We start from the raw sequence: 26,055 nt of genomic DNA, 5'->3' as shown, positions 1-26,055 counted from the left end.
TTTTAATTCTTTTTACTAACATGAGATATGCCTTACCAACGTCCCGATATAAAAACAGAAGCTATAACAACTGCAATTTACTACACTCGTTTCGTAAATCCTCTATATATATGCGTTTTATTGCTTTTACTGTGTTTTCTCTACAATGAGGCATATCCAGAATGAAAGCCATGTATGCCATACATTGGAGACCTAATGTAGTGTACAAACAAAAAAAAAAAAAAAAAAAAAAAAAGAAAAAAGTTATGCCTCAGTATTTGGGAAAACACAGCTTTGTTCAATTTACTCTAAGCGTTCAGTTGAGACAACTCCTTGACTTTTCATTTTTAATGATGTTAATTATTTTTAGTAGACGAGTTACTTGTTTCGAAGTTCCTTGATTGACTGCATATTGTGAACTATTTTCTTTCCTTAGTATACAGCCAGAATAGTTGAATTTTTCGCATGTAGTTTCTTACCTAAGGTTTTAGAAATACTTTTAGTCTTAGAAATAGTTTTAGAAAGTTTCAAAAAGTGACTTGATAAGCTTAATCGTTTAGCTGGAAGAAAATTATATTTCCTGCTCTATTGTAAAAGAATTTGCTAGCTCCAAGACTTTGCTAGCTTAAAGTCTTTAAAGATTGTGTACCACAGCGAGTAAGTTGTATTGGAATGAAGACTTGATTTTTGTAGATTCTTCTTTTTTTCTTTTGTCTTATGTAAACAAATTATTTTTTTACCAGGATACATCATGGGAATAATGCAACAAAGTTTCTAATTCTCTCTCATTTGTAAAAATCTGCATTGTTTAAGTCCTAGTATTTATAAAGAACAAAGGATTCTACTACAAAGAGATAACCTAAAGCAATCGAAGAAATTCCTCACCAAGCTTCACTCGACTAAGTATGGCTTAACATCTTTTTCCTTCCTTTTTTTTCACGTATTATAAAAACACCTTGACATCGTTTTCTTTTTCAAAGAAGACAGACTTCCTTCTCGTCTCTTGCAATTTTATCTTTAAAGAATTGTGACAATGTACGTCCATCGAAAATGTTTCTCTACAAAATACGACATTTCTCGTTGTCAAAGTAGTGTCAAGAAATTTTGTACATAAATTTGATAGCAATGAACATCCGTTATTACTACACTGAGGTGGCTTTTTGTAAAGTTGACGATTTGAACGAGTTATATTTCCTTTGTTTTCAACACTCACCCGCACCTGAGATATTCCATGGTAACTCTTTTTATACAGATCCTCCAACAGTAATTATTGAAGGTATAAAATCAAGTAATGTCAGATACGCACAGTTTCATCAAACATTAAAGTTCAAGACAATAGTTTACTAGACATTTTTCTAGAACAAAGACCGTACCTAAGCGCACACTAGCATGTATCATTAACAAAGTTAGCCACGAAAATATTGAGTACGTGATATAACAGGTATTAATTATAAACGATAGTGATATCACGAACGTGACACATACAGTAGCAACATTAGGAGCCACATCGTTGTTTATCAGTCGCTTGAAAGACTTTCCTCAACCAGCAGCAACGTATTTGTATCATAATATTTGAAGAAAAATGTCCGATAATGAGGAAAATGAGAAGATGGATTTTATTATGCGGAATGATGAAGAGTCTCAGAAGTTTGGCGTCTCTTTCTGTGGCCGTGAGGTTCATCCAATAACCTGTACCAGCAACGCCACTGAAGAGACGAGGCAATTGGACCTGAAACGCAGCAAAGATCATCGCCTTTTACCTGATAGCAAAAAGGTATGGGGATTTTAAAATTGCATTTCCATACTTAATTTTTTCTAAGATTCTTTCTCAAAACTGAACAAAATTGTGGTTTTATAAAAAAAGGTCCTCCAGAAGGAGTTTGGTCGCGCTAAATATGACAAAGACACAATTAAGGTCATGGTAAGTATCAAAAAAATTTTCTTTGTTCTTCTCTTTATTTATTTTTCAAACGTTTTATGTTTTGCAAGGGTTGTCCTCGAACTAAGGAAAAAAGTCTATTAAGATTTTTGTATAATCCGGGAGTAGAGAAAATGTTTAACTTTTGCAATTCTTGTAACAAAGTGTAATTAAAATGTATGCAGTAAATCTCTTGAATAAGCTATTAAGCAGGTAGATAAAGCCACGAAAAATGATAAATAAGAAATTTTTTACTACAGCAAGAGTAATTAAAAAAATTTTGTACTATAATTATGACACATAAAAATTTTTTTTTGGGGCATAAATACACCAGCTTCTTTTCGTATTTAACAAGTAGTAAAAATTGACTAAAGTATATGCTGAATTTTATTTATAATTCTATGTTTTCATCACAGTGTCAAAATAGCTCAAAATAATTTGATCTTTATTTGATTATCTTTTGATTGCTGCTAGTCAGACAATAGAAAACCTATTTTTCGCGCAGTTATAGAGCAAAAAAGTTCGAAAATTGCTATTCAAAGTTTTAATTTTGCAAAATTATTAATTTTAAGATTTTACAATCAAAAATTCTTTAAAATTAATAATTAAATACCTTTGGTATGAATTTTTTTCTCCTACAGAAAGGCTGAAACAAATCTAAGAACGAAAAGTCATGAAGAACGCTAAGAATTTTAATGTGGTGGAAAAAGCAATTTTTTCTTTCTAATTTCAACCCCAATTTTTGAGAAGATTCAATTTTGCAACATAAATAAATTGTAGATATTTTCAAATACATAGTTCATTTTACTGGTATGCAACACATTGCACTTAATGGAGTAAATTTTCATACGAATTGAAAAATATGTAACTGCTATAACGTGTTTTTAATGTTAACTATTAAGAGTTTGTGATAATAATGGTTTATCTCCAACTGTCTTCCAACCTGAAACAATTTGTTTCATTTCTGTAGAATAATTCTTGTTATTGATTTGAGTTAGTATTTGTTACGTTCATTAACGATTACTATAAAAAAAAATATATATATACATATATATATATATATATATATATATAAATACCTGAAAACTTCGACGTACTATGCATTTGGTCGTCTGCTTGCTAAATACAAAACTCATATCGTTACACAAAACCATATTATGATCATTCACTACATTTTTTTAAAAAGATTTTTCATTTAATTACATACATTTAAAACCAATACATCTGAAATTTCGTCATATTATGTGAAATACATGTACAAATAACAAACGATATTCTACATTTTTCGTTTTTTTGATTTGGGAAAATCATCACTGTTGCTTTCACTAATATGATTCTCGTCTGTGTACAGAAAATTTTTGAAATTATTTTTCATAATGTTACTATTAACGATTTTAACTGTCTTATGCTCTATTTTCTGGGTTTTAAGATACCGTTTTTTTTTTAAGTACGGAGTAAGTTACGGAGTACTATTAAAAGTCAGTCCTTTTGTTCAAGTAATACTTTTTTTTCGCTGGTGCTTTGTAGATTGGTCGTGCCGTGCATGCAAGACAAAGTATTTTTAATGAATTTAGCCATATGTTTATACTTGCACGATTTTTCTTGCTACGATATTTAAACGATAATCCTTGATTACTATTTTTATGCAACTGCACTTTTTTCCTCATCGTTTCTTATATTTACAAGAAATATGTTTCACAAAAAAGCGGATGCAAACTGGTAACTGAAGAAAAAGCTGATTAAAAAGATACACCGTAAGAGACAGCACCTTAAATAAGGGTTTTTTTACAGGAACGTGGTCCAAAGTAATTGGTAGGGAACCTTAAATTTTCGTACGTGGAAAAAAAAATCTAATTTTTTTTATGCATTAACGACTAAATGCATGCAACCTTTTGTTCGAAAAACAGTACAATAAGTCAAAGTATTCAAGTATAACAGTTGGTTTTATGCTGTTAATTTATGTAAAAATTACTAACTGTGTAACTGTAAAAATGAGTTTTTAATTACTGTTGCTGGAATTATGTCGTTGAATTTTTTTTTTTCTTCATGTAAAAATATATCCTATAAAGTGAAATTGGTTTCCACACATTCAAATGTGAGTCGTCAAAATGATAATATTTTTTTTTTATTACAAATTTAGTTTTATAAAAGATTAAGGTCAAAATTAAAAAAAAAGTTTGTCTCAACATTGAAGCTTTTCGCTATCCTTAATAAAATTCATCTGAAAACTTTGATGCAGCAATACTATAAGGTTTAAGGCAAATAAATTGTAAAATAATAAATTGTTTTTTGAAATCATTTTTAATGTTACATAAAAATTATTGAGCATGGCTTACGATTTCTTAAAAAAATACGGAATTCTTAACTTTGAAGTAATGATATGCAAGAATGAAAAGATAAATATAATTTTAATATATAATTTTGAATAGCGTCTTTCGCTATCACTTTGTAAAAAATAGGTGTTAGACAACCTTAGCACCACTTTTTGGTAGATTATCGAAAAAAAACAAATTATCTTCTGATACTTCTGCAATACAATGCTCCTAAAGAAAGTTACAAGCAAAATTAGACAAAATAATCTATCAGTTTTAACTGTCTTTTCAATAACAAACAAAGCCGGTGCGTTTATGCCCCAACACTATTTTTATATATAATCTGATCATAACAAAAAGCTATTCCAACAAATTTCGTCGTAGTTAACCTGTTAATTAGAACAATGATGTCATCTTTCAGGTCAGAGGGAAATCGATATTAGTTCAGGCTACCAGGAAAAATCAACTAAGCGAAGCCTCTATGACGTTTGACATTCCAGATCAGTGTGATTTGGAAAGAATTAAGGCAGGATTTCACTCCGATGACGTCTTGTATATTCGTTTTCCTTCAAGGAATGAGCCAGATGTTAAAGTATAGACAATTAAGAACTTTAAAATTTTAAATAATTTATTTTCTAATCGAAAAAAAAGAATATGCAGAAAATAAAAGAATATAACGATGTCATTTTTTTATTTAATGTTCCTTGGTCGAAAAGTATAAATAACATTTTTAGCAATTTTTGTAGTTCCAAGCTCATCAATAGAAAAAAAAAAAAAAAAAAGAAAAGAAAAAAAAAAATACAATTAATAAAAAGAAATCGTTGTTAGCTGTCCATGAGTTTATATAAGTTGATGAAAAATTCGTAAAAAAATATAAAGAAAATACGGATACCATTACTCTACCTTGCTTCGAGAGCTAATATAATTTTTGGAATTCAATGATCGAAACAAGGTGCTGCGATTAAAAAGATGCTAAGTCAATTGTCATAAATAAAAGTCTTATTTATATCTAAATTTTTTTTATCGTTTTATTATTAAAGCATATCCTCATACATTTCTAGCATGAAAAACATGTTATTTCTAAATTTACACTAAGTATCACAATTATTTTATTTGCAATCAACATCAAAGTATATTTAATCAATGTACACCAATAAGAAAATTTCTGGGTTCTCAGCTTTTCCTTTTTAATTAAATAAAGTCGTAAGGTCGTTTTTTTTCATTTGCAATGTTTTTACCAAATTAGTCACATTTTGAAATATTACAAAATTCTCAAAGTAATGACACACTGATTTTTTTGCGATAAATGGTACCTGCGTTAGATTAATGGCTTATTCACGCAGTTTGTATTTTTCACCATCACAGCCAATGCTTTCTTATGGGGTATGAGGCCACGTAGGGCATATTTGCGCATTTCTGTATTGAGAGTAAACTAAAAAGTTTTTTCCATTATTGTATAATTTATTGCTTTGCTTGGATTTCCTGATTATCTTGATTTTCTTGCATGGTTTTCTTACTAAATGTAATACTAAGTGCGTGTGATACTTTTCGAATAAAAATATTATTAAGCTCATGATAAATGCACTTATTTAAAAAACAAGCAACATGCTTCTGACGAAGAACCGTACACCAGAGGTTCTAACGAAGAATCGTACAGCTGGAGGTTTCCAACAAAGAATCGTACAAGCTACTACTTCCCAACCAAGAAACATACACACTACTACTTTTAGACGAAAAATCGTACACTCAACTACTTTCCGACGAAAACTCGTGCGCTCAACTACTTTCTGACGAAGAATCGTACACTTAACTAATTTCCAACGAATAATCGTATAACTCGACTACTTTCCGACGAAGAATTATACACTTAATAACTTTCCATAGAAAAATCATACACTTAATTATTTTCCGACGAAGAATGGTACACTCAACTACTTCTAGATGAAGAATCGTGCACTTGACTACTTCCCTACGAATAATCGTTTACTCAACTTCTTTCCAACGAAGAATCATACACTCAACTACTTTCAGACAAAAATCGTACACTCGATTATTCTTTGACGAAGAATAGCACATGCCTTTACTATTATTTATTAGGCACGACTGATACTCAGGAGTGCCTTAAAGTTTTTCCAGAGCAAAAAGTGTCAGTACCCTCGAAACTTATTGTTTCTGTATAAAAAATATTTTGGTAAAAAAAAATTGGGATCGTGGACCTCGGCGTCATGAGTGTATATATCTACTGGGACTGATACTTGAACATGCTAATTGTAGATTAGATTCTAACTATCATTTACACAACAAAGACCATTCATAATACTGTTTTCATACCTTAAGCGTTTTAAAGTTTTACTGTGACTTCGGTACAAAAGATATTTATCATCGACGCGCTTCTAAACACAGGGATTACAACGTTTTTCACAGGTTACAGTGATTGTCCTACTTTAGTGAACATTGATGGGCATACTTTGTTTTTCTAATTAAATGCACAGCAAACACTTAACACCTCCCGTGGTGGACGCATTAACAGAATACAGAATATCAACCTTTGTCGTGGTGCCATTATATTAGTATGTGCCGTTGTCTTTACTTGCCTTCTTCTCCAATAGTTTAAATTATTGTGCATCATTTTCTCTTATGCTGGAAAAAAAACGTGATAAATATTTTGGTAACCTACAAACCTTTACCCTACGAACAAAACTGAGTTTTTCATGAAAAGTTATTATTGTAGCGAGCCAAGAATAACTGTCAAGTAAAAAATGTAGTCTATACGTATACATATACTTACACGTATTGTAATGAAGTACAGGGAAAGAATGACACTTTTGGTATCAAAAAATGTAATACATTTTTTTAATGCACATTTTGAAAACCTTTTTTTTTCATTCCCCATATTTTACATCACAAGAAAAATACTTTCAGCAATCGATTAAGTTGATTTAATATATACTTTTTCAACCGTTTTCATTCAATCAAATTTTAAATTTTTAAAAAAATATTTTTATACATTTCAAACTTTTTTCGTCATACTTTTACTTTAAAAGATCGTGCAGAGCTTCTTGAGAATAAAACAAAGTGCTAAACACGGGCTCCAATTCATTTTGTTCAGTGTCAGAAAAATGTGAGTACTCGAAATTTGAAGTTAGAGCGTGAATTTTATAAATTTATTTATTTTTAAGCTTTTTTCCTACTGATAAGTTGGACCACATCTTACATGTTAAGGTTCTAGGAATTTAATTCAATCTTACTCTAAGAGCTTTATTTATATGTTTGAAAGAGTTGTTACGAGCTTTTGTGGAAAATTTTTTATAGTAATATAGAAGCAATATTGCTATTTTTAATGCACGTATCTTTTGACCTGAGACATCTTTTCTAGACATCTAGCTTAAGTTTTGTTTTATTGCCCGAAAAGATGTCTCAGGTTAAAAGTTACGTGCATTAAAAATAGCAATATTGCTTCTAAAAACCTATATTAATTGGGACGATTTTCCGGTATTTTTAGCTCTAGAATTACGTAACTTCAGTTATGACGTATTAAAATGCCATCTAAAATGACCTTTTGAAGTAAAATTATGATTACAAGAGTGATAAAATTAGTAGAATTTGTCTTACAGTTTCACTTTAAAAATTCAAATAAAGCTTTAAAAAAGGGGCAGTGACACCTACATTGCTTGTTATAAATTCACGTAACACTTGACCTGAACCATCTTTTCGGACATTTCAAAAAGGAAATCAAACCTCGTATCATGTACTTACTGTATTCTACAACTATGATGAATTTTCCACTAACTTTTGTTGCTAAATCCCTGATTGTACGAACATGTGGAAGCACTGAATTTAAAGTTTTTGTTTAAAATTTTCAAATTAATTTAGAAGTAACCGCCAAAAACAGCTCTGTACTAAAAAATTCTTGAAATTCACGCTTTAATCTCGAGCTTTAAAATAATGCTCTCAACGTTTAATGCCTTAAATTTTTCGGGACACTAAGCAAAAAAAAATGAAAGTCCTTTTCCACTACTTTATTGTCTATTCTTAATAAATCCTGTACGATCTTTCGATGTAAAGGTATGATGGAAAAAGTGTATTGAAGTTTTTTTTTTTAATTTCTTGTTTAGTTTACAAAAAAAATAAAAAAGTTTAGTTTTCTACTTTGATAGCGTACTTTAAAATTTTTTTTTCCCAATTTGCAGATAAGAAAAGTGTTGTTATTTGCCTGTATTTCATCATATTCTGAATCGTATTTATTATCTTATATACATACTTACATACATTTTTTTTGTAAACAGCTCTACAAGTTGGCGTTGAACAACTTTCATCAGAACCACAGACAGCAACATCAAAATTTATAAGGAGAAAAGTGAAAAGGAGACATTTTGTAAAAAATATTTCTAGAAAACGACAAAGGAACCAAAACACTTGGATTGATGCACAGTAAAAAAAGCACATACTGAAGGTGTAGCTGGAATCGGACGAAAAGGGCCAATAACGGCAAAGGAGATGCAATTATCTTGTAACTGTCGTCTTAAATGTAACGAAAAAATAACCGAACCTGATTGATTGAATGCATTTAATCAATATTGGAATTTATGTGATAAAACTAAACAAAGAATGTGCCTGAGTAACTGGATGTCTCTGAAGAGTAACTATTTGAGTGAAGAAAAGGCTGAAATAAAAAAGGCTATCGCAGCAAAGGTTTTTTATCAATATCAGTTACCATCTTTTACGGGAATGGTTTCGGTTAGCCGTGAAATGTTTTTAAATACTATTAGTAAGTTAAATATTTTCTAACGTTTAACTGTAATCGTACCATTTGTAGATTTGTTAATTTTTAAGATATTAGAGTTGTACCAATTTAGAAAAATCGTCATACTTGATATCACTAATAGTATTATCATGAATTTTTAAGTTTTGCCTTAAATAATTATTTTGCAATTTTCAGACTTTCAATTTTCCTTAAAAATCAAGAATAAGTACACATGCAACAGAAATCTTTTACCTTGATATCTCAGAGAACGTTAAAATAGCATTTGGTGCATTTTTGGCCCATATCGTTAATTTGTAATTTCATTATGTTGTTTAAGTCCCTATACTGTGCTGTTAGCAATCTGTTAGATTGGCATGTACAAACATTTTTAAAAAATATTCTACAAAATTCATTATTTTTACAGCTTATTTAAAACACTTTACAAACACAAATAATATTACTTCAATACATCCCTTTCTATCGCAGCATTTAAAAAAAATATCAATTATGAACTATTTTTTCATACCATTTTAAATGCATTGTTTTGGGGGTAGCTTTCGTAGTGTTTTTTACGAATGCTATTGTTTATCGATGAAATACAATACACATTTTGTTGTAAATATCAAGATTTCAACAGTACAAGCCGCTTTAAAAAAAAAGTCGAATGCTGATGCGACAGGGGTTATTGAAGATGATCAGAGAGGAAAACATGAGAACCGACCATTCACGTATTCAAAGGAAATGCTGAATTATGCACAAGAGCACATTAAAAGTTTTAATGCTGTTGACTCTCATTATTGTAGAGCTAACAATCAAAGGCAATACCTAGAACAAGGTCTTTCTCTATCCAAAATGTATCGTATGTATGCAAAGGATGTTGGAGACAAAGTTGGTTCGGATAATCTCGTGAGTAAGCAAAAATATGAGGAAATTTTCAGCACTCACTTTAACTACGGATTTATCAAACCAAAAAAAGATTTGTAAGTTACTATTTCAATTATCGAACTGTGTATGCATTGTATATTATATTACTATCAGACTTCGTTCATCCGGTCATTAAGTGGTACGTTAAAATATCTGTATTTTGTTTACGTTAAAAATTAATATTTGGTAAGTTTTCTATATTTGCTAGTACAACCGTTGTGAGCTGAGGATAATCAATTTTTCGGGTCGTGATTAATTTCATACAACAAAATTTCTGGAGTATTGCTACTAATTAAATGCCTGTGCTCTAAGGCATTTTTGAATTGTCCTTAGGAGAGTAATATTCTGCATAGTATATTCTTAAACCACGTTATTTGAAGAAACTGTACAGAAAAGAATATAGCGTTTTAGACATTATTTTTTCATTTGCGGGTTTCTCTAAAATAATAAAAATGTCACCATCTTGCGGTAGTAACAAATTGGATACATTGATTTATTTTAAATTCTGCTACTTTATAAAAATAAGACTGGGGGGCTGTAACCCCTAGACGTTTACCGTAAATACCCTTAATATTTGATACGAATTTATATTTATGATTTAAGACAAAAAATCAAACAATAAGCTCTTATGATACTAAATTTTTTTTTTTTTTTCAATTTACAAAATAAAACATTTGATTCCTTTTATAAAACGTGGAACGAACAAAACTGTTAGATTCACTAAGTAATCTGTATTACATTTACATTATTGTTATAGCTATATTGTCTAAAATTGATAATTGGGAAATTTTTTTTTCGAGTATCTAACAATCGCTGTCGTAGAATTAGAACATACTCGGTAAAGTTACTTTAATCTCATTATCGGTCGATCTTTAATCCCTTATTGATCGGTTGTATATTTTAAAAAGACTGTACATGTACCGTAGTTTGTTTTAGAGAAATTTTGTTTTTTTCGATAATGTAGACCCTTACTTTACAAATAATTACAATACATTTACGATTGATAAATTCCTCACACTAAAATATTTCTGTATCCACTTATAATCTTACGTGAAAATAGCTAAGCAATAATTAAATACAATTCAATCAATGTTGAGTAGTTTCTGAGACCGAAATTGAGACTGATTGTGAGACGTTAACTCAATCTTTTTCTTACGACGTAAAAATTAATAAAATTGATCGGGAAATAATTGTCTAATATATACAAAGTATACATTCCGTTTATGGTTAGGCTACATCTCTGAAGTCAACGTGTCTATCAAACTAGCGTAGCCAAGTCATAGGGCCGTAATAAAACTTACACTATGTTACTTTTGCTAATTATTAGCTGTTTCTTGCCAAAGAATTTTGTTTGCCATATTTATTTCAACTTGTGTCTAGTATTAATACAGATTTTTCATACTTGTGTCATTCAACTCCACTAAATAGTAATTTGAGGGTTATTTGATCTTCATTTAAATTATGGTGAGAGTTTCAATTATACACTTTCTGAAACAAATTACAAAAGATTAGTTTTCAATTCGTCATAAAAGTGTCATCACCACTAGGGCTATTTTTCGGCTCAAAAGACCCTAAGATAGCCTTGGTAGAATGGCACTTATGTGCTGAACACTGTTTTTCCTACCGAGGGTGCAGTGAACAGCCAAATGTCACGAAAATCACCTCGAGGTCGGAAAAAAATTTATGGTATTGATTAAAATTTTTCTTATTAAAAAGGCACACATTAATAACCTAGATGATTGTTAAAGTGCGAAAAAAGACGTATTATACCCGTTACAGTAACTTTATCAACAATCTTTCTACCTTACATTAAAAATCTAATATTTTCGGCTTGAGAAAAAAATTCCGCCAGTGAATAAATCATTCTACTGAATCATGCGGATAGCAAGTACTCAAAACAATTACAGAAAGAAACGATGTATTTACATATTTTTAAATACGATCACAATATTCATTAAAAACACTCCATTTTGTCTTTTACCTTATTACGATAATTATTGTTGTAATTCTTGAAAATACAATATATTAGTTAATACAATAATCGAAGAAATAAAAAACAATTGTAACTGAATTCGCCAAAAGAAGGAGGAAACACTTGAAACGCAATTGTTGCATGGAATTTCACTTAAAAGTAGAACTATATTTACTATTATTTTCTCTGACACGGTGTGCTGAATAATAACACTGTGAATAAAGTCTCTTAGTATTATAATCATGTACGATTGGCCAATGAATATTTGTATTAAAAAACTTTGAATACTATGATCTACTGCATTGTTTCAGATGCGCTGAGTGCGAATCCTTTAATTTGCTATCACAAGAAGAGCAGGTCAGAAAAAAACCGTCCTTTGACTTTCACATGCGCAATAAATCAGAAGCTCGCAGACTAATAGAGTCTGAAAAACAAAGGTCTTTAAGTAATTCAACTGTTTGTTGCGCTAACTTTGATCTGCAAAAAGTTGTATCGACATCACGCTCAGATATCTCAGTTAAGTACTATTATTCAAAACTGAATGTATATAATTTTACTGTTTTTGATCTGGGTACCAAAATCGGACGGTGCTATTTATGGAATGAAACGGTTGCTGGGTGTGGATCAAATGAAATAGCATCAAATGTATTGCAATTTGTAAAAGGAAAGGTCGCAACTGGAACTAAAGAATTTTCGTTTTTCACTGATAATTGCGGAGGCCAAAATAGGATTCAGAACATGTTTTCAATGTACGTTAAGGCTACTAACGATTATAACATAGCAATAACTCACAGGTAAAAATTTATTTCGTAAACTCCGTATAACAAATGAATTTGGTTTTTCTGAATCCTGAATGGAATCTTGTGAGTGCGTTAAAAACCTGTCTCCATTTCTTATTACTCATCAAAAATATATAAATATATATAAACAAATGTATAGGACAAATGTATTCTAAACAACTATTTTCTAGCATCTTTTCGAAAGTTATTCTGTTTATCAAGATGTATTTATCAAGAATTCTACGAAAAATCTGCCATTTTCGGTATCAAAAAATAAGGTACAATTTTTTAATAAGCATGCCTTTGGAAATACGTTTTTTTTATCTCAGGTATTTTTTAGAACAAAAAATTCTCTGAACAAGCGATCCAAGTCTCAGCACATACTATTTTTTCACTTTTTTCGTTATTTGATACTCAATTATTGTTTGAATTTCACGATTTTTTTGACTTTTTAAATCATAATTCTGTCCCCAAAGGTCGGAGAGAGTTCCTTAAAGAAGGAAAATAAAGAGTTTGAAAAAAGCTTTGATTTTCACTCTTGAAAAGTCGTAAATAGTGACCAACATCAATAGTAATTAACACTTAAAGCTCGATAGGAGAAAAACAATTTTACCAATTTTATTGAATATATCATTTTGTAAACTCATTTTGTTTGTAACTTCTGACGCTAATCATATTTCTCAATAATTAAAAAAAAAAAAATCAAAGCTTATCTTGAAAGCTTTATTTTATTTTTTTTGGAAGACTTAGTTTTTCGATTTTTTACTTTAATTGCTCACAGCTGTGGTAGTGTGTTAAAATAATTTTCACGTTTCTGATCGTAACTCCGCTCCAGAAGGTCGTACAGTCTTTAAAAAAATTAAAATCAAGCTTGTAAGATAAGCTCTGAATTTATTTTTGAATCATTGAGAAATGTGATTAGCGTTAAAAGTTACAAATAGAATAAGCTTACAAAATGACAAATTGAATAAAATTCGTAAAATTGTTTTTCTCCTATCGAGCTTTGAGTGTCAATAACTATTGATGTTCGTCACTGTTAACGACTTTTCAAGAGTGAAAATTAATGCTTTTTTGAAGCTTTTTATTTTCCTTTTTCAAGCAATTTTCTCCGACCTTTCGGGACAGAGTTATATGATTTAAGAAGTCAAAAAATTTGTGAAATTCAAATAACAATTGAGTATGGAAAAATAAAAAAAAGTGAAAAAATAGTATGTGCCGGGACCTGGATCGCTTGTTTGGAGTATTTTTTGTTCTGAGAAATACCTGGGACAAAAAAACGTATTTCCAGAGGCCTACTTACTTAAAATTTTACTTAATTTTTTGATACCGAAAATAGAAGATTTTTTGTAAAATTTCTCGTATACTGGTTATGTATATAGATTGTGTTTAAATTAACAAAAAATAATCATTTGTGCGCCGCGGGAGTCATTGTCTTCATCTTGATCCTGGTAATCATTTAGCCAACTGAGACACTCTTGTTTGTATCGTGGAAAGAGCTACACCATACATAGTAAAGGAATTCAAATAGTCAAAATTGTCTTAAAACTTAACTGTACTCTTGTGGCCATAACTTTGCTAAACATGTAGTTACAATATTTTTTTCAAAACTACCTGATCGTGCTTTAAAAAAACTTAAATAAAAACACTCTTTGAGTTTAAATACTATTCAATGGTTGCTCAAATTACGGGCAATACAATTTTTGTATACAAAACCTCGCAATTGATGAAATTGTATTTTTTCAATCGTAATTTTAAAAAGTTTAAGACTGTTGACCTGAATATCATTTAAGACTTCACTGCAGCAGCTCTGTTGAAGCTCTTTAGATAATAGTAGATACAAATACTGCTACTATATTTTTAGCCCAACGGTGATGAAATACTTAAGTAGCACGATATTTCGAAAAAAATATTGTTTCACTTAATTTGTTGTAGAACAGCTCTAGATTAAGATATGTTTGGTTGTGACTACTTTAATACCGCTACAAAACTCATGTACAAAAATTTAATTTTCAATTATTTCAAACCATAAGTTAAGAGCTCTGGTTACTTTTCTTTTTTCCGCGGGCAGAAAAGTTTTGGCTCCTTACGCCCTCGGTAAGAAAAACAATATACGTGATTTGGAAAAAAATATGTAAATGACTACCCACGGCACACAGATTTTCGTGTCTTAGAGATGTGCTATACTCAAAAACTTTTTCATTTATTATTGCGTCTAAGGATTATAAATGTTTTTGGAGAATTCATATTAATAAAATAAATAAAAACTTATAAGTGCCCTGATCACATTTTAGAAAGCGTTCTCACAAAACGTTTTTTATTTACTAATTTTAAAGTGTGCAGTAACGTGTGGAATGATGTAATATTTTAGTGTATCGTACAAGATGACACATTCCTTACATTTAATTTATTGTATTTTTTTTTTATCTAACATAAGTATTAAAATTATTGCAGTATAAAAAGTACAATCAATGTATTATATTGATAATACAAGATCTATTTTGCAGTTAGCAAAAGTTAAATACGGTATTATTTTTTTTTTTTTTTTTTTGACCAAGCAAGCTTTAAGTATCATCCATTTACCTATAATGATAAATAGCAGTCTTGTATTGTGCATGCATGAAATCTTTTTTTTTTCATTTTTGATTCGTTAAAGCGTTTAAAATTTGTTAATGAAAAATTCATTTTCTAACGCAGGTACTTGGAGGTTAGGCATACCCAAAATGAAAATGACTCGATTCATGCTCAAGTTGAGAAATATTGTGAATATAAAACCATATTTACTCAAAATGAGTGGGCATAACATATAGAAGAATGTAAAGTCCATGATCCCAAGTACGCATTAAATCAAGTCCAACAAAGTAGTATTTACTCGTTTGAGGACTTATCCGAAAAATTCATTTGGAAAAATGTAAAGATTTCTTGCCTTCGTGAAATTTCAGTTGCTCCAGGGATAACTTTAATTCAGGTGAAGTATGATTTATTTGATGCACCTAAGAAAGTCAACGTTTTTAAAACCAAAACACTTGTTGAAGACGTGAAAAATCACTGCTGAAAGGTTGCTTATAAAACAAAATTACCATTATCAGTAAAAAAAATGACTGATTTAAATTTAATGTTAAAAAAAAAATAGTCCCACCCATATGTATTTCAGACTTTGAAAAAATCCTTTTGAATGACAACACTAATCGTGGATAGTTTGTTGCAGGAAAATGTTATTTTCTTTTTATAAATTACATAATAATCTATTTTACATTATCTTATAAGTATTACGATCATTTGTTAAACGTTTTTTACTATATTTCAAGTAACCGAGTGGATGTAGGATGTCAATTGCCTTCCCTCCCTCAAACACCCCAATCAAAAACCAAATAATAATACATATGTTTTAATATAATATGGTATATGTCCTAAATTAGTTATACCAATGAAGGTATATCAACAAAAGTTTCCTATGTAATAACGTTATGAAGTACCAATCATATGTCGAATATCTTATACGATTCGAAAAATAAAACCTCACGTACTCAAACGTTATTTTGCGATGGATTGTATGGTAAACGTATTTGCCACTATTTTTAATTGATATTAAGTATATTCGATAAATATTATTAAAACCATTATTGTTTAAAAATGTTATGTATTTCGCTCTAAAATTTATTTTAAAAAAAAGTATTTTTGTAATTTAATGATTTAAGGTTTGAATGAAAATCAATAAAGAATAAAATTTTGTTCATACAAATATACTTCATGATTTATTATTCTTACAAAATGGTTTTGTATTTTATTATAAGGCACGAAGTAAAGAATGAAGCAAAAATTAATCTCACGCCAAATCAGTCTAACCAGAGGAGAACCGCTCCTCCAGGGCCTCCCTAAAAAAATTTAATAAACGTTATTTGTATTCACAATTGTTAAAAGTCTCTTAAAGTCTTTAAGACTTATTTAAAGCATCCTCAAGCATGAAACATCAAAAGTTTTCCGCCGATTATAATGTACGAGCAAATAGAGAAATGAGTCATTGTCTTTACAATCGCAAAAAAACCCGCCAGGCGTGAAAAACCACAAGTTTTCCGCTGATTTAGGTATACGAGAAACTAAGAAAATCGATAAAAAATTCATTTCTTTCCAAACATTGACTTTATTATTATGTAAAAGTTGTAGAAACTGAGCCTTATTATTTTGAAGCTGGCACAATTCAGTTTTTAAAAGAAATAAGTTTATCAATTTTTTCAATTACTTGTATACCCGAGTCGGCGGAAAACTCGTAGTTTTTTACGCCTGTCTTTTCTGCTCTTGAAAAAAACACTTCATACTTCTCAGTAAAAAATGAAGCCTAGTAATGTAACTTTATTAATTTTGTTATTATTATCAATCATCAGAACGTAGTTGAGTGTACGATTCTCCGTCGGAAAGTAGTTGAGTGTACGGTTCTTCGTCGGACAGTAGGTGAGTGTACGATTGGAAAGTAGTTGAGTGTACGGTTCTTCGTCGGACAGTAGGTGAGTGTACGATTGGAAAGTAGTTGAGTGTACGGTTCTTCGTCGGACAGTAGTTGAGTGTACAATTCTTCGTCAGAAAGTAGTCGAGTGTACGATTCTTCGTGGAAAAGTAGTTGGGTATACGATTATTCGTAGGGAAGTAGTCAAGTGCACGATTTTTCATCTAAAAGTAGTTAAGTGTACCATTCTTCGTCGGAAAATAATTAAGTGTATGATTCTTCGTTGGAAAGTAGTTGGGTATACGATTATTCGTTGGGAAGTAGTCGAATGTACGATTCTTCATCTAAAAGTAGTAGCATGTACAATTCTTCTTTAAAAAGTAGTTAAGTGTACGATTATTCGTCTGGCAGTAGTAATGTGTACGGTTCTTCGTTGGAAAGTAGTAACTCGTACGGTTTTTCGTCAGAAAATAACAACATGTATGGGTTTCCGTCAGATAATTTTAAGAGTACGTTTCTTCGTCAGAAGCATTACGGAATGGAGTGGCTTTGGTAATACTTAATGATGTATGTAAAATTTCTTTAATAGCATCTTTTTTAGGAATATCTAATTTTTTTTTCCAAGATAGTATACCATTTTCTCTGTATTTTTAAATGCTGAAAAAAATACTCTTATGACTTCTGATGAACAAATTTTTGTTGGTACATACTTACTAATGGTTTAAAAATTGAAGAAGGGGATCTTTTATTAAACTTATAGCTATTTTTCTGGATGCACCAAGTGGAAAAGCTAAGAATTTGCAAGGGAACACGTGAGTAGTTGGTTTTTTAATAAAGCCAGATGTGTAGAAAACTACTTTTTTGTTGCAAACCTGAAACATAATTAATACCAAAATAATAATAATATATATTATTCAACCCAGACACAATTAACAGACATTTTATAGAATAAAATTTCAGTTCAAAATCAATTTATCATATAGATTTACTAATTTTCATATTTATAAGCAACTCAGAGGTAAAAGCATTCTTCAAAAATCAAATAAGTGTATGTAACTCATGAAATTAGGACGGAGTTATTAAAAAAAAAAAAAAACATTCGGTATTAATGGTGTTTCTTTTAATTGTCTTGTATCGAAAGTTGGAAAGTATTTTTATTGTCAGTAATATAATTACTTTTTACATACAGAGAAAAGTTTTCTGTCAGTTTTTATCCTCGGCTTGAACAAAAATAACATATAAAGTTTAAATGACTTTAGTAACGCTAGAGTGTCAAGGTTATATACGTGAGACAGTTTTTTAAATAACAGTAAATTTATTGCAATGCAGAAAAGTTTAATGTTTAATTAGTAAATACTGTTATTACATTCAAAAAACTATTAAGTTACGAATGTTTTTAATAAAAGTGTGAAGCGAACTTGGTCGGTCTAGAATTAGTAAAAAGTATGTTTTTCTCATATTTTGCTTATTGAAGTTTGGTTAAGTAAAATTTGAGATCAACCTTGAAATATCAGCACTTGATGCTTGCCTATGCTTTCAATACAAAAAACGAAGATACATGACTGTGTTTAATTTAATGTTTTTTAATGAAGTCGGTGAACATATGTATTTTGAAGTAACAGTATGTTTTGTATTACTTAAGCTTTATTGCGTTAGTTTTTGACTTAATAACGTTCAGTAATTAAATTACTAGGCTAAAACTTTTAGTGAAGCAATGCTCAGTTGCCATAAGAGTATATGTTTAGAATTTAATTTCCATTTTTCATTTTCTTGCATTTATTTTTGTCAGCCTACTCCAAAATGTTAATAAATGATTTCTCAAGATTTAATGCCATTCTATTTATGATCATCTGATGAAAGAACTACCTTAAGTCAAAAAATCACCTCAATCAACAAGGAAAAATTGTGAAAGAAAAAAACGCAATAAAAATTAATTATTGTATTTATACAGTACTAAATTTTTTTTAATTTTGAAAATTTTAAATATTATACTAATTTAAAATTTTCCAAAAAAACATGGACCTAAGGAATATATTAAGTGGGTCATCTAAAAAAGGTATATGAAGCTCTGGACGTATTACAATATTATTAGTAAAAAAAATCCTTTAATAGGACAATGTTAGTTCTGATACTTACTGTTTGAAGCAATTTCATGAACACCTACATGAAATTCCTGAATTTTTTTTATTAATAATATTTGAATACGTCCAGAGCTTTATGTACCTTTGTTGGATGACCCACTTAGACTTTCTAGGATAAAAATAGTACACGTAATGATAAAGTAAATTGAAGCAGAGATTTTTCTCAGATGCCATGACTGACTGCTTCACACGCCGAAGCGTCTAGGAGACAAAAAAAATTGTTTTGTTAATTTTGTCGAGGACTGTGATAATGTTGAATGACAAATATCTTTAACTAAAATCGAAGAAAGTGAGAACTAAAAGCAAGCATGAAAATATAAATTAAATGGTTGTATTCAACGTAATTGACAAACTAATTTTTTTTTTTCCTTGACCGTCACCTCCCACCATTTATATAAATGCTCGCCGTTTAGCGGACGTGTTTTCTGATCAGATGTTGGGTCTAAAAACTATTGAACAAAAAGGTTATTAAAAGGTGGCCTTAAAGAGCCCACATTAAATTATGAGAAACTTTACGTATCCAAATGCGTAGCTCTCTATGCTACCCGTGGTTTTTGCTTCACCTCAGGTGTCAAATGCCCGTAATCTGAGGAATTTCTTATTTTTCTCCTGTGATTCATAGGGTGATTCTGCCCTTAGTTGCTCAAAATGCATTAAAGAATCATACAAAAATAAGTTGGTTTCATAAATTATTACAAATATCTAAAACAATTCTACTACAAAGTTTTTAGGTCGAAAGATGTACAGTATTTTGTGTAAGTCGATTTTAGTCAATTTTTGAAAAAAATACGTCTGCTTTAGAAACGCGTAGCTAAGCTGCTTGTGGAGTTATAGCGTTTTAACTCACATTAAATAAAAGCTACGACTAAATTTTTTCAGTAGAAAAAAAACTTTCGTTCCATTTAGTGTCTCCATTCAAAGTAATAGCTGTTTAAGGACAAGCGATAGAAACCGCTAAAAATGCAATTGAGTACTCTGAGAACGTTTGAATCGTGGCATTAAATTAAAAAAAAATTTTCTTTAACCGATAAAACTTTGTTTCAGCAGCTATTTAAACCTATTTTGGGCAACCTAAAAAAGTGTTCTCCTTAGCTATTAGTGTTGTAATCCTAATTGATATTTATCGACATATCTCTTAAAAAGAGCGAATTAGACCAAACGCCAAAACACATGTCTTATGTTTTAGCCAAACGTAACAAAAAAAAAAGTTCCAATGCACGAAAGCTAGAAAAATAGATTCTTTTATCACTAAGGGGTATTGAAGTGACAGGTACAGAAGTGACATTCTGAGATATGGAGTACTATTACTGCTCGTAGACTTGATGTAAACGATTTGTTGCTTAAAAAACATCTGTCGTCAGTAAGTAGTACCCCAAAATAATTTTTTCTTATATGTTTGAGATATTTGGCATTCAGTACAAGATTTTGCTTATAAGTTTTAAATTAATATAATTATATTATGAATATGACAGATGACGTCTATATTTTAAAATGTTGGTGCGAGGACATGGTACAGGAGCTTAATTTTTTAGTAGGAGTTTTTAGGTACAAAATTAGGATTTTCAATCGGTGTCTGTAAACCGCATGAAGTGGTCACTTCTAATATATTTACACATCTGTTAATGTGAACTTAATTATTGCATACATTTTTCAAGCTGCAACCTTAGAACTTGAAAAACGTGCCATTAGCAGCCGATTCTAAAAAATATTAACGAATGCAAAAATAAGGCTTCATTCAACATTTTAATATGCATGACTTTCCTTCAATACACCCACCTTATTTTTCCTATCGTTAAGGACGTATCTAATTGTATTCGTCCCTTCTTCTGTTTTCTAAAGCTTTTTCCTTTCTCTGTCTAAAATTCTTGATAGCTCATCTCAATTTTCTGGCATTTGACAAAGTAGCTGCTTAGCTGTTGAGCCAAGGAAAAACACTCGATCCCCTTAAATATCATGTGTCAGTACTGATGCTTACAACAAGCATGACAATTTACTTTTACCACCTTCTACTACGCAGCTCTGCTTATAATATATTTACGATTATCGGTACGTGCGAGGTACGTGTCCTGCAGGTGTTTTTGTTTCACCCTTATTTTCCCTATAATCTGTCCTCTGAATCAGGCACTGCCCCGTTGGTTAGTATATCATTTTATTGATCGAACGCAGTTTTTGGGTTTATATTGGAAAGTAGAAATCACAAGTGATTTGGAGGTGTATATGCATTTTATTATTTGATAGTAATATTGCCATGTTTGAACAAATACGAGGCCGTTTCTCGGGCAACGAAAAACAACATAAATTAAAATTTTATATTTATTACAAACTTTAAATAAGTAGTAAAACACATGTACTTGATGCATGATACACATTGGCTAAAGTTGGAAAAAATATTCTCTGTTACGATTACATTGTTTATTAAACTTTTTGTGCTGTAAAAATGTGATTGTGTACAGAGTTGCATGTACACAAACTACTGTCTTATTAAACTATCAGAAATACTTAAAGTTTTCTAAATAATTAAATAGTTTAAAAACACTGTAACACAACTGCAATCGGCACCTGATTGATAACATAACTTTCAGATTCTTACGTTATCTAACTATGTATTGAACTGATATTTCTGATTTCTATGATAAGAATATTAGAAGCGAGTCATATCTTTTTTTTGCAGTTAACACGTATTTGTACAAAAATTAAATAGTTTAACTAAAGCTTTACGATTATTTTGAGAATTTTTTATTTATATTGTACAATTAAGTAATCAACGAGTTGATACACTGTCTCTCTTGATACCTCTTTCTATTGTTTAAAACTTCGTTTTAGTAAAACTTTAAAAATAATAATGAGGCAATCAAAGTATTAAAGACAATTTTCTATGAATTCAAAAAAAAATTGTTTATTAGTCTATCGTACATTATTTTCTTCCTTACATCGCTACTACCTTTGTAATAGTGATTGCTCAACTTAAAAATTAAATTTAGGGCGAGCATTTTCAGTTATATTTTTGAGCTTTATCAAAGTTGTAGTATTATTATTTACCTGATGTAAACATCAAATTCAAAAGTGTACATGTATTTTTTTTTTTTTTTTTTTTGTAAAAATTACTGTCAATTCGTCGAAAAAATGTTATTCACCTTTACAGTATTTCTGACTCCTTCAGAAAGTGAACACACAATCCTAGTAATCAAAAGCTTTACTGGCCACCATCTTATTTTAAAGCCCTTTAAATTTAATAGGGAGTAGAAAAAATACTAGACCACAAATCAATGGATGGAAAGAGCTGAAACGCTGTACGGTAACATTCTTTCCACGAGTTGTTTGATAAGCTTATTAAAGTTTTGTCCTACTACTGCCCTGCCCTGTACGCTGTTTCGACACCTTGCAGCGCTTTTATGGTCTTGTGAGTAGCTATTCTTATGCGATTTCTGCAGGCATCTTCTTTGCTTATTGTTACTCTGCATTTCCGTTTCACTTGATTGCTTGATCTCCCAAATGCATCCGTTTCTCTGATTCTTTGATCCCAATCTACATACCATATTATTTTCCAAGTAGACGCAACTGATTGGGCCTGCCCCAGATTTTCCACTAATATCCCCGGATTCTTCTCGAATAGCTCTACTTCTCCTTGTTGCTTTCCTATCGGAGTGGCTTTCCCCCTAAAACATAGAATAGATACTTTTTTTTTGATACCTACATTTCCCTTTTTGTAAATTAATTCTCAGATTATTTGAGAGAAAAGGAGAAAAGGAGTAGAACAAAGAAAACCAGGGGGGATAAATGGGTCATGGGACCCACGGTAAGAACGAAGTTCTTTGAACATGACGAGTATAAAAACACAATTTCTCAGGTAACAAGGGGGTCGCCAGACCCATTGAAAGAACGAAGCTCTATAAACGTTAATACTGCATTCATGTAGTTCACTAAACAAAAACTTGAAAAACGAATAAAAAAAAAAAAATAAAAAAAATAGTTCGGTACTCACGATGGTTGAACTTCGTGAGAACGTCGTGCATGAATACAGTACTCACGAAGTTCAACCATCGTGAGTACCGAACTATTTTTTTTATTTTTTTTTTTATTCGTTTTTCAAGTTTTTGTTTAGTGAACTACATGAATGCAGTATTAACGTTTATAGAGCTTTGTTCTTTCAATGGGTCTGGCGACCCCCTTGTTACCTGAGAAATTGTGTTTTTATACTCGTCATGTTCAAAGAACTTCGTTCTTACCGTGGGTCCCATGACCCATTTATCCCCCCTGGTTTGTTGTTGTTTTTTTTTTTAATTTTTTTTTTTTTTTTTTTTTCTTTATTACTGTTTTTATTTATTTTTTTTTTCATTTCTTGTTTTATTTTTTTTCATATTTCATTTTATTACATTTTTTTCATTTTTTTGTATTTCCTTTATTTAATTTCTTTCTTATTTTCATATTAAATCTTTTTTTTTTATTCTCTTTTTTTTCATGAATTATTCTTTTTTTTTATATTTAACTTTATTACTTTTTTTTCATTCTTTTGTATTTCCTTTATTTCTTTTTTTTATATTTTTCTATTTATATTCATTCTTTTGTATTTCCTTTATTTTATTTCTTTTTTCATATTTCATTTCATTATTTTTTAATATATTATTTTATTTGTTCAAATTTTATTTAATTTCATTATTATTTTTTTTTCATATTTTATTTTTTCATATTTCGTTTCTTTTTTTTTCATATTTTAATTCATTATCTTTTTTCATATATAACAGTAATTATTAGCAATACTGCAATGCCAAAAAAACCTCAGGTTTAATGAAAATACAAATATTTAATGCGTAATAACACGCCTTATTATATTTAATCTACATAACCATATTTATGCTAATTAAATTTTTTATTATTTTATTTTTAGATGTATTATTTAGAAAACAAATACACAATTCATAAAACGAATTCATAATTAAATGTATTATCAGTGAATACATTTAAAAATGGAATGTTATAGTTACGAATTACACGATAAGTACAAGAAATCAAATTCCTATATACGGCAGCGCTTGTAGCAGAGTGGGTAAGGTACTGGACTCACATGCAGGAGGTCGAGGGTTCAAAACTCTTTATTGGAAAATGTTTTTTTTTTTTTTTTTTTTTTTTTTTTTAGAATTGTAAAAGAAAGAAATTCAAAGTGAAATAAAAATTATTGTGAGAAAATAAAATTGGGAGTGTGAGGGAGAATGGTGGGCAAAGGTGTGCAGAAGAGTAACACGGCACGGTTGACAGATATACATATATAGTTAGGAGAGGGGAAGTGTGTAGAGAACACTTGGTGAGGGGGACGGGGTGAGGGGAAAAACTTGAAAGGAAGAGATTTCTGATTCAAAAAAAAAAAATCTGTCGGTTTTAAAATTCCAGCCCCCCGAGTAACGCGACATAAAGAACTTCGTTCTAAAAAAATTCCTCGGAATGTCACTATTGTACGGCTTCCAATAACTCTTTCTAAATCCTAATATTTCGTACCAGCAATGTTAATCCCCGAAACAATGATTCTTAAGGACGGATAAGATCGAACTTTTGCAAGTCAAGTCAGGAATGTGGCTCTACTTGTACATGTTTTTTTTTGTATTTCCTTATTCTCTACATTTAACTTATATTTAAGGTGTGCTTGACCGAGGTGTACGTATGTGTATATATATAACAACCTATCGCTATGCGACAAAATTATTGTATTCTGTCTGTCTATCGGCACGTTCGGCACTGTAAGTCATTTACAACAGGAAGACGCATGTGGTACTACAGATCGGCAATTGTCATACATGCTGCCCCTGCAAGTTTCCCTCGTTTATTATTTCCATGCTAATTTTCCCCTTTTCTATTTTATAGAGAGGAGCGGGTAGTAAGGATTTTTGGATAGTTTGGCTATATTTCGTCAGTGATTACTTTGACTTTGTAGTGTCAACTTCGCTACTTGAATTCCAGTGACTTTTGCCCTTTTCTCTTGTGTTCTCAATACGTGTTGGATTTGGCGTTATTTTCTCTACTTTTTTTATTACCTTGTTATTATTGTACTACCCCGCAAAATGGCGTTTTCTTTTGTGAATCCGGTTGATTGTGTGCGCCGGCTGCGTGATTTCGCAAACCTACCGTACGATAACACTCGTGTTACCGGGTTTACAGCGGTCAACGGTAGTGTCTGTTCCATCCTCGAAGGTTCTGTGATGGAAGATCTTCTAAGGTGCTGCAGCTGCTCGCATGTGAGTATTATCCTTTTTTTTTTTTTTTTTTTTTTTTTAGCTGGGAACGAGATTGGTCGTGAACCCTCACAGGTTCTTCTCTCTTCCCCTCCTTCTTTGCGAGCCGGACTGGCCCACAGGCGCCGTGCCTTTGCCTGTGCAAAGGTATAAGTACCGGGGTGGCGTCGCATGCTGCGATGTCTACTGCCCTTCCAGACGATCGTTCACTGTCCTGTTCCAGGACTGCCGCTGGACTGCTTCTTTTCCGTCGACGGGTTCCGTACTGCGAACCCACTGCAACGTTTCGGAGCCTGGAGCCTCGTATGTCGTAGCTGTCGGTTGTACGTGCCACGGTACGTTTATCGTGGTGGTGGTTGAGATATCAACCTCTGACCTCCGACCAAGACGGTTTTCCGCTGGAGGGGCGGCCCGTTATACGTGTAAGGCCTCTCTTATTAGTTATACTTGTAAGAAAAATTTTATGATTGTATTAATTTTTCTTTTTCCTTTTGCAGGTCGAACGGCGGAATAACGGACTGTTTACCATCGCAACGCATAATCCGCCTGCGGTTTGCACAAGCTGTAATTGTACTTCCAGCAATCGGCCCGCACCGCCTAATCTGAATGTATTCTCGCTGGTGGATG

At 30.8% G+C, this 26,055-nt stretch overlaps 1 protein-coding gene across 2 annotated transcripts in view; it reads left to right on the top strand.

Annotated features, from left to right (window-relative positions):
• The first annotated feature begins 1,486 nt into the window (after positions 1-1,486).
• Positions 1,487-26,055, top strand: part of LOC149375472 (uncharacterized) — a 268,757-nt gene continuing 244,188 nt past the window's right edge. The window contains exons 1-3 of one of the 2 annotated variants that reach the window (XM_089588952.1): positions 1,487-1,753; positions 1,844-1,900; positions 4,631-4,911. In XM_089588952.1, coding sequence (XP_089445078.1) covers positions 1,562-1,753; positions 1,844-1,900; positions 4,631-4,807 — 426 coding nt within the window. In that variant the 5' untranslated portion in view covers positions 1,487-1,561 and the 3' untranslated portion in view covers positions 4,808-4,911. Of the gene's footprint in view, positions 1,754-1,843; positions 1,901-4,630; positions 4,912-26,055 lie in introns of those variants that run through there. The other variant, XM_089588953.1, reaches the window with a different exon arrangement.

This window comes from Copidosoma floridanum, unplaced genomic scaffold (genome assembly GCF_036245765.1).
Source record: "Copidosoma floridanum isolate Cflo_tuat_1 unplaced genomic scaffold, Cflo_Japanese_pri ptg000007l, whole genome shotgun sequence".
NCBI classification, from domain to species: domain Eukaryota; kingdom Metazoa; phylum Arthropoda; class Insecta; order Hymenoptera; family Encyrtidae; genus Copidosoma; species Copidosoma floridanum.
Note: the sequence above shows the minus strand (reverse complement) of the source record. Positions and strands in the feature narration are given on the sequence as shown.